The 16,150-nt window shown below is 36.0% G+C and overlaps 2 protein-coding genes across 5 annotated transcripts; both read right to left on the bottom strand.

The window, feature by feature from the left end:
- Window positions 1–762: 762 nt before the first annotated feature.
- On the bottom strand, window positions 763–1,932 carry LOC110682539 (dehydrin Rab18-like). Its single transcript, XM_021858885.1, has 2 exons — window positions 1,198–1,932; window positions 763–1,100 (listed from the first exon to the last, which is right to left on the bottom strand). Exons 1-2 carry the CDS (start codon window positions 1,660–1,662, stop codon window positions 891–893), a joined length of 675 nt encoding a protein of 224 aa, XP_021714577.1. The 5' UTR covers window positions 1,663–1,932; the 3' UTR covers window positions 763–890.
- An 8,017-nt stretch (window positions 1,933–9,949) lies between these two features.
- LOC110682540 (pentatricopeptide repeat-containing protein At5g44230-like) lies at window positions 9,950–15,900 on the bottom strand. 4 transcript variants are annotated; one of them, XM_021858889.1, is made up of 3 exons: window positions 13,567–15,900; window positions 12,911–13,071; window positions 9,950–11,520 (listed from the first exon to the last, which is right to left on the bottom strand). In XM_021858889.1, the coding sequence occupies exon 1, from the start codon at window positions 15,746–15,748 to the stop codon at window positions 13,799–13,801; it is 1,950 nt and encodes a 649-aa protein (XP_021714581.1). In that variant the 5' UTR covers window positions 15,749–15,900; the 3' UTR covers window positions 9,950–11,520; window positions 12,911–13,071; window positions 13,567–13,798. The 4 variants fall into 4 exon arrangements, with proteins under 4 accessions (XP_021714581.1, XP_021714579.1, XP_021714580.1 ...); XM_021858887.1 differs by having other exon boundaries at window positions 11,962–13,071; XM_021858888.1 differs by lacking the exon at window positions 9,950–11,520 and adding an exon at window positions 11,678–12,231.
- Between the last annotated feature and the right edge of the window lie 250 nt (window positions 15,901–16,150).

Raw genomic sequence — 16,150 nt, forward strand, 5'->3', positions numbered from 1 at the left:
GACATTCTCAACGCTTTTGAAATACTTGCAAGATTTATCAATGATGAAACATCATGCATTCTTAAAACCCAAGTATGATAAACTTCAAATAAATCACAATAATATTAGCTAGGACGATCTCAAGGGCTCCTACATGTTAGAATCAAGAAACATGTTTAAATTCACGACACACATACAGCGAATTTTAGTTCTCATCAGTTGTTGGATAGTAAAGGTATAAAAAGTAATAGTTGGATTAGCAAAAACCTAATTTTAATGTAATCAAAGAAAGATCAGCATCCTTGAGTTTAGAAAGAACGGGTTTTTGTAGAATGAATCTAGGATGGGAATTGAAAAACTGAGTTAGTGAGAATGTGAGATATGTGAGCCATGTGATTAAAAGCTTATATGTTTATCCTCACTTGGGTCTTTCTTGTCCTCCATCTCCTTGCTAGGAAATTTAAGCTGCTAAGTGTGGTACTAATTGTCAATAGGTTAAATGAATTTTATGAGTCAATTGAGTTTGTGAATTCCAGCATTTGGCAATTGCTTTTCATTGTGTTAGTATGAGCAATTTGACTGTAACATGTACTTCCACCTTTTTTTTCTTAATGTTTCTTTTACACTTGCTTGTCTATGCAAAATTTTCTACTATATTATCTGTAGTCATAAATAAAAAACCTGAAAGTGAACTTTCAATCTCCAGTTGTAGGACCTTTTTTTTAAAAAAAATATATATATTTTTATTACAGTTTAAGATTACTAGCGATGTGAAAAAAAAAGTTCAGAAAATAGAGGTGCTGCTGATACATAGTGCATTACATATTTCAGATTTCTACATGGAAAAAGGAACAACATTAAAGATAACAGAGGTGTTTAAGCAGTACAAAGATGTACGTGAGTTAAATTATTTAGTGACCACCAGGTAGCTTTTCCTTGATCTTTTCCATAATTCCTTTCTTCTCTGGCTGCCCGTAGCCACTGTGGCCATGTGGATCACTTCCAGTAGTCGCTGTTGAGCCATATTCATCTTTCTTTCGTCCACCGCCTGGTAGTTTATCCTTGATCTTCTCCTTCAGCCCCTTCTTCTTCCTTCTCCCACCTTCTCCATCATCCTCAGACTGCGATTTTCATCATTTTTTATTATTACATTAGTATTTCATAGATAGTACTTGTAAACACATAATATAAGCAGTAGAAGTTAAGTGGATAACTTACAGAGCTAGAGCTTGAGCTCCCAGAGCGGTGGAGCATACCAGTAAGACCACTTTCATGTTGTTTTTGATGTTGAAGTTGGGTACCACCCATATCAACAACACCAGTATCGTAATTGCCGCCGTGGGTTCTGGTGCCCATTCCTGTTTCACCGGTTCCAGTTCTAGTTCCAGCGCCCAATCCCATGTCATAGCGTGCTCCAGTTCCTGTGTCATACCTGTCACCTTGATAGGCAGTTCCCGTACCAGTGCCAACTCCTGGTGCCCCATAGCCAGGATCATAACCAGGAACTCCAGCATCTGTACCACCTGCATACTTGTCTGCTCCTATTGCACCTATATCATATGCACCCATGGTACCTGCAGAGTACTGATTCTGAACCGGGTACTCATCGGTTTGGCGAACTGGGTTCCCGTATTCATCGGTTTGGCGAACTGGTTTCCCATACTCATCCCTTAACCTATCCATCTTCTACCCCGAAATATTTATCCCTTTTTTTTTTCTCTTTTTTTTTTTTTTTTTTTTTTTTTTTTTTTTTTTTTTAGCAAGCTTAGTTTTGCAATAGAAATGTGTTATTCACTTGGGTGCTTGATGAAGACAAAGCTTCTGAAAGCCATTTATACATGGTTTTGAGGGAGGGAAGTTTGGATTTGTTTGAATAATGCATGCTTCACGTGATGCTGACACATAGGTTGTTAAGGTGTTTCTGTCTCCATGACGCGGTGACACGTAAGACACTCCCTTTTGCGTCGATGGTTGATCATAAATTAGCTAGTAACTAAGCTCATCCTTTCCAATTTGGAGTTCAATTGATACCCATGTGTCAATAAGCTATGTACTTTACCTTACCGCCTTATGCTGTGTTGCTTTCTGGTAAATTAGTGCGGTGCCTCAAGCTAATAGAACGAATTTATGACTCTTTATGAGGTGTTTCTTTAGCTTCAAATATCTATTACTCTTTTATCATACTTGGACTTCTCATTTGGCAAATTACTTTCATTAACGTGAAATGTAACCCAAGTTTAACCAAGGATCATCAACTTGGCGGATCTTGGCCAAAAAGTTTGGGGAGTCAAGGTTTGATCCTCCAACCTTTTGTTAAAAAATAACAATAATTAACCACTATGCTATAACTTTTTAATTGTAGTTATTAAACATTATACTACTTTTAACCAATAACTTAGAAAAATTAAAGGGGGTTGGGCCCCGCGCCTCAATGAAGGTCCGCCCGTGACTCGACTGTATAGTCTTAGACTCTTAGTCCAGTGAGGATGTGAATCATGCGATTAACATGATCATGGTTACTAAATACAGTAATTGACGTAAATTTAATTGCTAAATCTACTTATGTTGTCGGTATACATGGTCTCTATTGTCCAATTTTATTTCATTGAGTAGTTCGTCATAAATTGTGTTTAGTGATTAAGGTCTTAATTTACTTCGAGTAATTTATAGATCAATGGTTGCACTTACACCAAAACTCATGCTAGTGAGTGTAATGACTAATGCGTATAATTTTGTCTCATTATTTATCCCTGCAGTTTGATTGTCCTTAAACATTTGTGTAGAAGCCTTAGTGTTAAAGACATTGATGACGATATTAATCCGGATTCTCTCCACATTGTTCTATTGAATGGTTGAATTCTATATATTAATTACTTCATATTTATTTGTGATTGTAATAGTGAATTGTCTAGTGGATTCTACTGTAATTGATCCATATTGTCATATTGATTGCTTCAAGGTGAAGAGAATACAACCTTAGTGTATATATGATGAATAATACCAGTACAAAGTACAAAGGGCTTGTTTACATTTACTTAATTTCATTTCAGTTCAGTTCAGCTTTAATTAGTTCAGCACCTAATTTTTCTCTCTAATAAAATATTTATTTCAACTCAGTTCAGTTCAGCTCCAATCAATTTAATTTAGTTTAATTCAGTTCAATTCAGCTCCAATCAGTTCAGTTCAGTTCAACTCAGTTTAGTAAATGTGAACAGACCCAACCTATACTTCATAAACTACACTTTTTTTTTTCTCGGAAATCTCTTAGTGATTACTGATTAATTAAGTGTTGCATAACATATTAACATTGCTATCTGCACTTCAGACTTGTACGTTTTTGATGAACATTTGCAAGTTGTGTAACTTATTTTTGTTGTTCATTTTAACTTGTAAATTGTGATTAAAATACTTTTGAAACCAAATTGAACAATTTAGTTTACTTTATGCTAGTATGTATTGGTATTTGGTACTGTCAATTCAAACTGACCTCATAGCAAAAAGTACCTGTTCTTGATGATCACGGGAACACCAAGTACTGCATAACCAATCCATAATTTTACATTACATCAGAGTTGAACATTACATAGATGTACGCCGTTTAGGCCATTTTTCATGAATTTAATACGAACTACAATTGGATAGCTAAAGATTATTTGATTGTAACAGTCTTTAATAGAAATGACCATTTAATAGTTAATACCTTTGACATTTAAAAGCAACATGAGTCGCTAATCACTTTTATCATACTCGTACATAAACAAATTTTACACCTCAAAATATATTAAAAACCATACATTATCATAATGAAAAAAGTTTACAACGCAAGGAAAACTAACCTCCTAAATCCTAGAAACAAAGAACTAAACAACACACCCACAGTAAATGAGTAAATCCCATTCCTATATGTATTAGCCTCGCAACAAAAAAAAGAGGCTTCTTACATTGCTCACACTGTTTATTGTACTAAATTTGAAAGACTAAAAAAAGCAGAGACGAAATTCAATCTACTGCTGATATTACTGATGATAAACACATTGTTCGTTATTTCCTTATTTTATCATCCTCGGCGTTGCCCTGCTCTTTGTTTATCTCATCCGGTGTCGTTTCCACCGTGAGTCCTTCCTCTTTCACGGGCTCTTTTGCCGGCACCGATACTTTGGGCCCACTCATCCATCTGATCTCCTATATCCTGCCCTTCCAGACCTCCAACACTTTCAATTACCACAGTTTCGCTTTGCATTACAGGGGTTCCTCCCCCTCCTCTCTCTCTTCCCATTCCATGAGTCCGCTCACCCATACCGGTATCAAAGCCTTCACCGACACCACCACCACCACCCAGTGGCGGATCCAGGATTTCCGAGATAGTGTGTCACCATCAATTATTGATCATTTGTGAAAGTACAATTTTTTTTTTCCATGTCTTGTTCATAATTAATTTCAATCCAAAACTTATATATATAAAATATATATATATATATATATATATATATATATATATATATATGTATATATACATACATATATATGTATATATACATATACCAAATTGATTTCAATCCAAAAATAGGACACAAAAATTCATATCACAACCAAATACAATACTTAATAATTCAATTTTACAAGTCGAAAATACTACAAATAACATGTTATAAACCAATGGTACAATAAAATTATTATATTGAATTAACTTTATGATTTTTTAGTTAATTGATAAGCTTTATGGTGAAATATTAAAATTGGTTGTACAAATATAAGATATAAAAAGGGGGAAAAAATTATTAAAAAATTATACAAAAAAGAGATAACTTAAAAGACCAGTTATTAAATATAACTGGTCTCTTTAATGAAAAAGAAAGTAACGCAAAAAAATTGTGAAATGCAATAGCAGCATCAAAGAGACCTCTTATATAAATAACAGGTCTCTTTAATATTAAAAAAACACACAGAGTCTTTTGTAGCAATAGCAGCATCAAGGAGATCTGCTATCTTAATAAGGGGTCTCTTTGACATTGTTTGTTGTTACCACTAGCAGCATCAAAGAGACCCCCTATCTATAATAAGGGATCTCTTTGATATTGTTTGTTGTTACCACTAGCAGCATCAACGAGACCCCCTATCTATAATAAGGGGTCTCTTTGATATTTTATTTTTTTTAAAAAATACTGTGTCACCGGCAGGGGCGGAGCCATGTAGGAACAAGGGGGGACGGTTGTCCCCCCATTTTTCCAAAAAAAAATTTAATTTATGTTAGCTTAAATAAATGCTGTAAATAAGAATAAATACCTTACATGTATACCTTATATAACAAAGACAACATTTGGTCTGGTGGTTGATGGGCTTGAGTAAAGCTTGTATTTCTCTTTGATCCTAGGTTCGATTCTTTACCCGATCATTTTTTTTGTTTCTTTTTGCTATTTTTGGACTTTATTTTTATTTCATTTTATAGTTTATACAAAGTGCTCCTATTTAACTTCTTTTTCTTGTTTTTGGATTTTGCCATTTTTTTTTTTACTGGTTTTTAAATTTCATTATATAGTATGTAATTTATATATACAAAGTATTATAAGTCTTCAAACCTCTAACTACTCTCATTTAACTGTTTAATCAAGTATCGCCTTGTTGATAGTGATTACTAATGTGTTATTAAACTATTTGTAATGAACACATGTCTCCGTATTTTTTTATCTCTCTAATTATGTGTGCCTAAATTCTATTTTTTTTATAGCTTGTTTGGAACTAAGTTTCCAATTTTATTTTTAGTCAAAGAAAGTTTATTTATTTATTATTTTTTTTTTTTTTAAAATGTAACCCAAATCCCTTTACATCTACTATCAATTTGTGTAAATGCTTATCATTTGATAAATCATATTTATCGATTATTAAGGATTACATACCTTAAAATTGGGGTTTACCAGCATAAAAAAAAAAATGGTTAATAAATTTCTTAATATGCAATTAATTTTTTAACAACTCCTCTTTCACCATATAAGAATAATTGTCATATCTCATAAGCGATTTCAAATATATATTAAACAATTTATGTGATCAATTTCTTTTTTCTTAATTATTGTCGATTATTAAACATCTAAAAATTGTCCCCCCGGATTACAAATCCTGGCTCCGCCACTGGTCACCGGACCCACTAGGACTAAAGGTGGGTCCGCCCCTGCCACCACCACTCTTTCCGAAACCTCCTGTGTCAAACCCTCCACTGGTTCCGTACGTGCCAGATAAACCGGTGGTGTGGGGGACATGGACTCCAGCATGGTACCCTGCAGCAGTAGGTCCCATGCTGCCTGCAGTCCCATAAGTGTAACCAGTACCAGTACCAGTGCCAGTGCCCATATCATCAGCAGCAGGGCGACGTAGCTGCTGCTGCTGCCCCATGTCCTCAGAGCCGTATTCATTACCGTAGTCTTCCGTTCAGTTTGACGATTTGCCATATTTGTAAGAGGGTAAAACTCTATGAATGTAAAGTTGTTAATTTATGTGAATGTAGATAAGTTTGGATAATAATTTTATGTGGATTGAATGAAATGATGTGTGTATACATATATACACTTATACTGCTGTATATATGAGGTGGTAGTCCATGCAGTCGGCAAGGAAGAGTGAAGCCATTATAAATTGTTTAAAAGTGGACACGTAATGCATGGTTGCTGCGTGGCTGATTGTTGAAAGAGGCTACTTGACACTATGCACCTTTAATTAAAAGATTGGAGCATGCGATAAGTACTGATAAGCTTGCTAAGGTACTAGATCATATAAGAGTTAACGTGTTGTTTTCTTAAGTATGTATTGAAGCTATTCGTTATATTAAAATGTTTTCGAATACACCTAGAGTTGATATTATGGTATATAAAGTCCCAGTAAAAAAAAAAAAGTAAAGATCGAAGTGTAATATGATACTACGCTTCTACTGGTGATTCTGTAGTATTTCTATTACCATAATTGTAAGGTGCAATACTAGAGGAAATTTTATATGTAACCAAAGATATAATGATCTTCCTGTTAAAATCACAAATACCCTAATCCTATTATTGAATATTTTGGTGGGAAGTATTCTGATCTAGTGTTAATTAATGATTTTCACAGAACTTTGATATGATTTTCACACAGGGGCGGAGCCATGTAGGAACAAGGGGGGACGGTTGTCCCCCCATTTTTCCAAAAAAAAATTTAATTTATGTTAGCTTAAATAAATGCTGTAAATAAGAATAAATACCTTACATGTATACCTTATATAACAAAGACAACATTTGGTCTGGTGGTTGATGGGCTTGAGTAAAGCTTGTATTTCTCTTTGATCCTAGGTTCGATTCTTTACCCGATCATTTTTTTTGTTTCTTTTTGCTATTTTTGGACTTTATTTTTATTTCATTTTATAGTTTATACAAAGTGCTCCTATTTAACTTCTTTTTCTTGTTTTTGGATTTTGCCATTTTTTTTTTTACTGGTTTTTAAATTTCATTATATAGTATGTAATTTATATATACAAAGTATTATAAGTCTTCAAACCTCTAACTACTCTCATTTAACTGTTTAATCAAGTATCGCCTTGTTGATAGTGATTACTAATGTGTTATTAAACTATTTGTAATGAACACATGTCTCCGTATTTTTTTATCTCTCTAATTATGTGTGCCTAAATTCTATTTTTTTTATAGCTTGTTTGGAACTAAGTTTCCAATTTTATTTTTAGTCAAAGAAAGTTTATTTATTTATTATTTTTTTTTTTTTTAAAATGTAACCCAAATCCCTTTACATCTACTATCAATTTGTGTAAATGCTTATCATTTGATAAATCATATTTATCGATTATTAAGGATTACATACCTTAAAATTGGGGTTTACCAGCATAAAAAAAAAAAATGGTTAATAAATTTCTTAATATGCAATTAATTTTTTAACAACTCCTCTTTCACCATATAAGAATAATTGTCATATCTCATAAGCGATTTCAAATATATATTAAACAATTTATGTGATCAATTTCTTTTTTCTTAATTATTGTCGATTATTAAACATCTAAAAATTGTCCCCCCGGATTACAAATCCTGGCTCCGCCACTGTTTTCACAGCTTGGACGGAGGTTACTCAACCTGATGGTTGAAAGGTAAAGACTCCTCGTCGTCGTCTCTACCATTGATCTCCCACTTAGTTCTCAAACATATCATTAGTTTGTTATATATGGAAATACATCTCTCATTACTTGGGTTAAAAAAAAAAGAGGGCTAGTCTTATACTCTTATTATTAATTATAATATTCTTGCTCAAAGTGAAAGTACAACTTGAATCTTTATTTATCAAACTTTCATCTATCTTTATCCTCAGCTCATGCTACATCAAAATTATGTCACAATTCTCTTAGTAGTCTTTTACCATTGCTTATTATTCATTTATTCACGATTTTGAAAAATCGGCACGGGCACGACACAAACCCGCAGGCGTCATGGTACTTTGGCCCGCGAGCACGGCATGCGGCACAACCAAGCACACCATGCACGACACGATCCGTGCAAAACGACACTTCAAATTAATTAATGATAAAAATAACATAAATAATAAAATAACATACATATAAATTAATAAAATTATTTAAATAGTGTATTCATTTTAAAAGTTGTTCAGAAAAAATATAGCGATTTTTTTTATAAAAAAAATATGGGCGGCATATATAATGTGTAATACCCCTCATGATTGTTTTAAAGGATTTGATAAGCTACTCATATCAATAAAATGTATCTTCGTTTTAGGGAGCTCATATGTTAAAATACTCCACAGTTAAGCATGCTTGGCTGGGAGTAGTCTTGCTGAAAGGACCTGTGTTGGTTTGTGGGCACCATTATTGGCCCTTGATGCACATTTTGTGACATTAGGCTCCTCCTTAATTTGTTTGGGGTCGGGGTGTTACAAATAGTATTAGAGCAACTTTGCAACCGCGTGCTAAGTGTGGATAATTAATCCTATGTCAGGCATGTGGGCCGTGGGGTGTGCGAAATGGTGGCCCGGCCCGCCAAAATGCAGGCACGGCACGACACGAGCCACCACTAGACACAACCCGCGATGGCCTGACACGATGCCCACCTCTAATCAAGATTCTCCTTGCAACAAAAAAAACATAAAAAATTGTATCCGTCATTTAATATTATATTTATTTTTTGCTCAACTTTAGTCAAGTATAATTTTAATTTCCTTATTTTATTTGTCAAATCTCCCCATCTTTTGAGGGCGCTTGAGAGAACCATGTCGAAGGAACTCGGCAAAATGACCCCGTAACTTCGGGAGAAGGGGTGCTCTCCTATCTTTTGATTAGGAAAGCGGCACATACCAGGGGGTAGCGACTGTTTATTAAAAACACAGAACTCTGCTAAGTGGTAACACGATGTATAGAGTCTGACACCTGCCCGGTGCTGGAAGGTCGGAAGGAAAAGTGTTATAAGCTTTGAATGGAAGCCCCAGTAAACGGCGGCAGTAACTCTAACCACCATGCCGAATTTCTCTACCATTTTCTTCTTTTTCACTTTAGCCAATATGAGTTTACCTGGTACTAGCAGCTTTATCGGGGAATTTCTCATCTTAGTAGGAGCTTTCCAAAGAAATAGCTTAGTAGCCACATTAGCAGCGCTTGGGATGATTTTAGGCGTGGCCTATTCCCTTTGGCTATATAATCGTGTGGTTTCTGGAAATTTAAAACCCAACTTCCTCCATAAATTCTCCGATCCAAATGGCAGAGAAGTTTTCATATTTATACCCTTTCTTGTTGGAGGGGCGACCGTCCGTTTATATAAATATTTTTAATATTATATATCCACCTTAATTAACTAAACACTACATTCTTTTTATTTTTATTCACTTTCTTAAACAATTGTGCAAAAATCAAATAATATGTAGAGGGCAAAAAATTACATCACCTAACCACGTTAAGAGATTAGGTGCAAGATTTTGAGATCTTAAGTATCACACGGAATAACACGAAGCAGAAAATCAAAGATATGATAAGCTTACAATATGATTTTCATTCTGTATAGAGATACAGAGGTTCAAGCACAAAAAAAAAAAAAAAAATAATACAGCGCATGCATATATGCAATTATGCATTGCTCAATCTTTGTTATTCTGTATAGACATACAATAGTAAGTAGTACAACAAAAAAACCTTAGCACCTACGGAAGCACCTACGGAGTAATTCATAACACAGTTCGATCAGCCACGACGAAAGTCAAAGTAACCACCAGTAGGGTCTGGCCTGCAATCGACAGTTCCTTCATCTCTGGTATGGCCACGAACCTGAACTTGACCTTCACCTTGACCCTGACCCTTCCTTGGGTCTCGCGACAAAGGATTCCTGGCTACTTGCTCTTGGGACGCATTATTAGTACCACCAGTACCACAACCTGTACTAGTACCATTACCTATGTCAGTTGTAGAGTCATTGAATCCTGCAGTCCAAAGTCCTGCCCCTGTAGTTCTGTTGTACGGGTCATCTGTGGTTCTGCCACCACGATCACCTCCCTGACCTCCTCTTTGAGCATCTGCCATCACCAAATTTAATTACTTTTCCCCCTTTGTCCTAAATTTTTAACAAAGTAAGGTTATTAAACTACTTTCAGTACAGTTCTATAACTTGCTGAATGTTGATCAAGTTTACCTTTGGACTTGTAACTAAAACAACATGAGAGCACAGCTGTTTCAATTATTACGTGTCATTTATGTTAGCCTCATGCATAGTGTGGCATTCGCCATATGATGGCACGTATGCTGCAGAGACGCCTGTTTAATGCCGGCTAAGGACAGTTGGACACTTCTCTGCCAGCATCTCTGCACCGCATCGATTAGTATGCGCTGACGGTTGTGACAGCACCGTACTCAAGCTGCCGCTATTTTAAGCTGATGCTTATCTATCCCTATTATTGTCCTATAATATATTTTGTACTGTATCGGCTGTATGGTATTCTGAACTTGCCATTTCTTTCAACAATGATTAATATACTAGTATAACACCAAATCTCAATCTCAATTATATAAAACTGAACAAAGTATGCTTTGGCAATTTGGAGTTAAGTTATGGAGAATGAATCAAGAATAATATTTATAAACAATACGGAGTAAAAAATTGCAAGAAAGTATCAACTAACAAGATAAAACTCCGTTGAATTTTTATTCCCCTGAGATTAATTCTTCCCACTCTTTGATCCTTCAAATGGCGGTTTTTAAGGCTTGCTTCTAACTTAACTGAAAATTAACAAGTAGGAATTTAAGTACTCATCAGTCATCACTCATCAGTATATTGTTTTGGTTATCACTAAATTTTTCCTTCTTTGCATTTGAGTTTATGTAGCTTCGAAGAATCACTTAGTCACTTGTTATAATTAAAACTTGAGCAAACCCTTTTGTAGTTCTGAATTGACGCAGAAAAGAAATTCAACATACTTCCTTTGCAACTGGCAAAATTCTAATCGGCGGATAACCTTCAAACTATAAATTTCTCGAGCCTTATCATAGGGAGCTCCCCAGACGAAGACTGCCAGATCTGTCACCTACAATGTCAAGAATGGGAAGAGTTTTCACAAGTGAATGTCTGAATTTGAATTGGAGTCTAAAAATCACAGAAACAACTTATTCAACGAGGCTAATAATTGACAGTTTGCTTAAGGAAACATCAAACTATTAAAGGAAGAATTATTGAACAGGAGCTTAAGACAAAACAGCACAATATGAAGCTGGAAGGTTTCCCATTACAATCTCAATATGTGTAATGTGTCCACTAGTTAAGATAATCCAGAAGCAAAAAAGGGAAAAATTATTGCATTTGCTTAACATAAGGAAAACAAGAAGAAGACGATTAGATTAAGGTAAGATACAAGGTGACATGGAAGAAAACACGCTCCTCCTTTTCATACACTACAAACAGAGAAGTGAGCATAGTCAACGATGGGAACCATCCGAATGATATGCTTCAATGGTGGGGATGCCAATACCTTGACGATCAACCGGACTAACAATCTCCACCTCCTTTTCCTCACCCTCAGCAAACGGATCATAATAAGGAGAGCTGAATGCTGCTGTTTTAAGATCCCAATACTCCTTTTGTTTTTGCTGGCTCCCTTCAGAAATAATGAATAAGCCACCTTTAGGAGAATCCTGAATGAATGGCTGCGTTACTGAACTTGAACTCGATGATCTAGTTGACGCAGCTCCATGTGAGGTTATCCCGCGAGTTTGCTCATGTCTTGGATCAACTTGATGGCCTGGATTCTGACTCATCTTATTAATTCAAGGAATGATAAATCAATCCCAAAAAGATACCTAAACCCTTTGTTTTGCAGGATTTATAAATGACTAGACAATAATATAAGTGGGTTGGATTGGAACCGTATAAATTAGATTAGTTAATAAGATAGGAGGAGGAAGGGCTCTTGGATTTGATAAGCATAGATGGGAACGAAGGTCATGTAATCGTTACACGTACTCACAACAATCCTCTACTATGAAGCCTATGAGTTGCCACATGTTAGATCTTACATCGGGAAACGTAGGCTTTGAGGCTTATGCAGATTCCATAATTGTAACTTGAAAGCTAGTTAGTATGGTTTTTTGTACTCGTATGAAACATTAGGCACCACATCCAAGCTCACAGATTTCTTACTCCTCCCCCAAAATAAAGTAGAATATTATGTTAAATCTGATACATGCCACAGGGGAATAAGCTTCTATGAGGATTAGGCAAAATAAACACGCACCATCAACAGACGTGGAATGCATCAAACAGCACAAAGCATCATTAAGGCACACACGGCTTTAATAAAGAAAATTAAAAATGAGGCATTAATCTTTTTATTAATCAGAATCAGCAGTCAGGATAGCACAAGTTTAAACAAAATCAACACTCAGTAGATATGTGACAGATGCGATAACTAAATAACTTACGCAGCATTGAACCTATGAATCAACAAGCACCCCTTTGTCATAATCAATCCTTCTTACTTGCATGTCAGCACAATTCCGATGAATATGATGATGGCGGATAGTTCCCATCTCTGGCAATCAAGGATGCACATTTGCCATTTTGCCCAGCAAGCAGATCCCATCTGCAGTATGTAATTATAACATAATATTAGTTAGAATAAGGGAAGTGTTACCTTATCTAAGATAGTCTCATGCAATTGAAACCTAGACTTTAGTAACTGTCTCCAACCACGATATTACCTAATTCACTACCACCATCCCAATCTCAGCTTGAAGGCTACATACATAGAGTAGGAAAGGGAAAGGAGAAGAAGAAGGAGAAGATAAATAGAAAGGCAGAGGAACAGAGACAGAGGAAACAGGATTGAGTAGCACATACAGCTAAAAAATTTCAGAGGAGATCTCAATGTAAATATCATTATTTTTATAGTCGTCAATGTCCTACAGAAAACACCAGTGAATTTACTCAAATTCAGAGAAATTGAAGATCTTTGAATACATAATATGCCAAATTTCATGCTCTCCTTTATCCATTTCTGATTTCCATCAAGAGGACATCACTTGATAGGAATTAATAAAGACCAATTGAGGACAATAGATAACTGGCAGAATCTTACCAATTTCAGTCCCAGGAAGTTGAGCTGCATCCTTTACAAATCCTCACAAGTCACAAGTGCATTTTAACATTTCGATAAAGGGCTCATGTTATCATGTTCAACAAACACTGAGGACCAGATCACCAGATCATCTTTAGTCACTATCACCATCCTATCAGGTAGATGATATCTACTTGAGAATTATTCCGTATCTAATTATCACTGATCACTCAGTAATTCAACAAAAGCTATATCACCAGAAATTTCCACAGGAGCATGATCCATCTCGAAAATGATGAAATCTCATGTTGTCCCGTACAACAATCTCCCTCCCAGTAATCTTAGAAGCACCACACATAAAAATATGGCAGTCCTCGCAAATTCTAAGGTTCTTCATAATCCTGATCGTATGAGCAGATTCAGTAGTCAATAATTCATAAGCTAAAGCCAACTTCTCACTGTGAGTCATTAGTATTTGTCTCTTGTCATCATCACTAATGTCATAACTCACTGAATTTAAATTAGGTTGGTATCCAAGAAGCTTCAACCTAGTTAGAAGGTCTTCCAACACCTGCATAATATCTCTGGATCTTGGATGAGTCAGGTCTCCAGCAAAGAATTCTTGTATACTTCCTTTCTGTCCTTCCACCCAGCTACGCGCAGGAATCTTTTTCAAACCCTTGATTTTCATCAGTGTCCTCACTCTTGTAACACTATCCCATCTTCCAGCTGATGAAAGAATGTTAGCAAGCAAGACATAATTTCCTATATTATTGGGCTCGAGTTCAAATAAATGGCTGGCAGCAACCTGAGCAATGTCAGGATTGTTATGAATTCTACAAGCTCCAAGTAATGCACCCCACACACCCCCATGAGGATCGAGTGGCATTGATTTGGCAAGGGCAAGGGCTTCTTCCAAGTGACCAGATCGTCCAAGAAGATCAACCATACAAGTATAGTGATCACCAGTGGGGATGACGCCATATTTTTCCTCCATGCTTCTAAATAACTGACGACCTTCATTCACCATTCCAGCATGACTACATGCTGTAAGAACCCCAATCAAAGTGATCTTGTTCGGTCTTATATCTGTCTTATCCATCTCGTAGAACAATTGAATTGCTTCAGCAGCACGACCATGCACTGCAAACCCCAAAATCATCGAACTGTAAGTGTACACATTCCTTTCTTTCATCACCTTAAAAATCTCATATGCTCCATCCACTCTCCCACATTTGGCATACATATCTACCAATGCAGACCCAATAACAACATTTCCATCAGGCCCATATCCTGATCTTTCAGCAATATCCCTTATGCGCGTCAAATAATTAGTTGTACCAAGCTGAGCACACGCTGAGATAACACCAGCCAATGTAAACTCATCAGCTTCAATCCCACAACACTGCATCCTATCAAACATATCCAAAGCATCCTTAGGACGAGCGTTCTGCGAATACGATGTAATCATAGCAGTCCATACCACTGCATCCTTCACATCAAGCTCATCAAACAACTGCATAGCAGCCTCCATCGCTCCCCCCTTAGCATAAGCAACAATCAATGAAGTCCCAGATACAACATCTCTCACAGGCATTTCATCAAACACCTTGTGTGCACATTCCAAAACACCACATTTCACATACAAATCAATCAACGTATTCCCAGCATTCAAAAACAACTCCGACGAAAACCCACCATACTTAAACATCTGCCCATGTAATTGACAGCCCAAACCCACATCCCCCATTAAAGTAGCAGCCTTGAACAGAGCACAGAAAGTAAAAGAAGTGGGTAAAGCTCCATTTTCCCTCATACAATCATACAACACTAAAGCTTCCGAAATCGGTCCATTAACAACATACCCACGAATCAAAGCAGTCCAAAGAAACGAATTTGGGTGACAAACCTGGGAGAAAATGGCGCGAGGGTAGCCAGCCATGGGAGAGTTGAATTTGGTGAAAATGCGGATGAGTTTGGTGAGAACATAGCTGCTTTGATCAAGGCCACAACGGTAGATGCGAGCATGAGCTGCTCTGAGATGGGTGAGGTGTGTGCAGGCGTTTAGAAGAGAGATTATGCGTGATTCGAACAATTGGTGAACTGGGTTTGGAGGATGTATGAAAGATGATGATGATGATGATGGGTAGTGGTTGTTGCGGAATGCATTGGATGAGAGACGAAATGTAGTCGGAATTCGCATTACATTGTTCTGTGTTTTCTGGGTTTACCTGTGCTGTTGTTATTTGCTCAACTCACTGCCCAAACTTGACGGTTTACCGGAAATGGCGTCTTTGGAGCAACTTTGGTTATTTTATTTAAAAAAAAAAACCTAAAATAAATCTAGGCTATTCTTTGTAATACTACATTAACAACAACTTAACCTATCCCTTTGGGTGATTAAAGTGAATAAATCATAAAAAGATGCTACCAAATAGATGAAAAACATCATTGCTTAATCTTGAAATTCGTTGTTGATTTACCTTCGATCATAGGAGTTGAAAGTCTAAGATTTAAAATAATAGTAAATCCGAATAGCATATACAAAATTTAATAACGATGTGGATGATATGAATTGATTCACCAATGGCATAATGATGTTTGA

This window comes from Chenopodium quinoa, unplaced genomic scaffold, assembly GCF_001683475.1.
Source record: "Chenopodium quinoa cultivar QQ74 unplaced genomic scaffold, ASM168347v1, whole genome shotgun sequence".
Classification (NCBI taxonomy): Eukaryota; Viridiplantae; Streptophyta; class Magnoliopsida; order Caryophyllales; family Amaranthaceae; genus Chenopodium; species Chenopodium quinoa.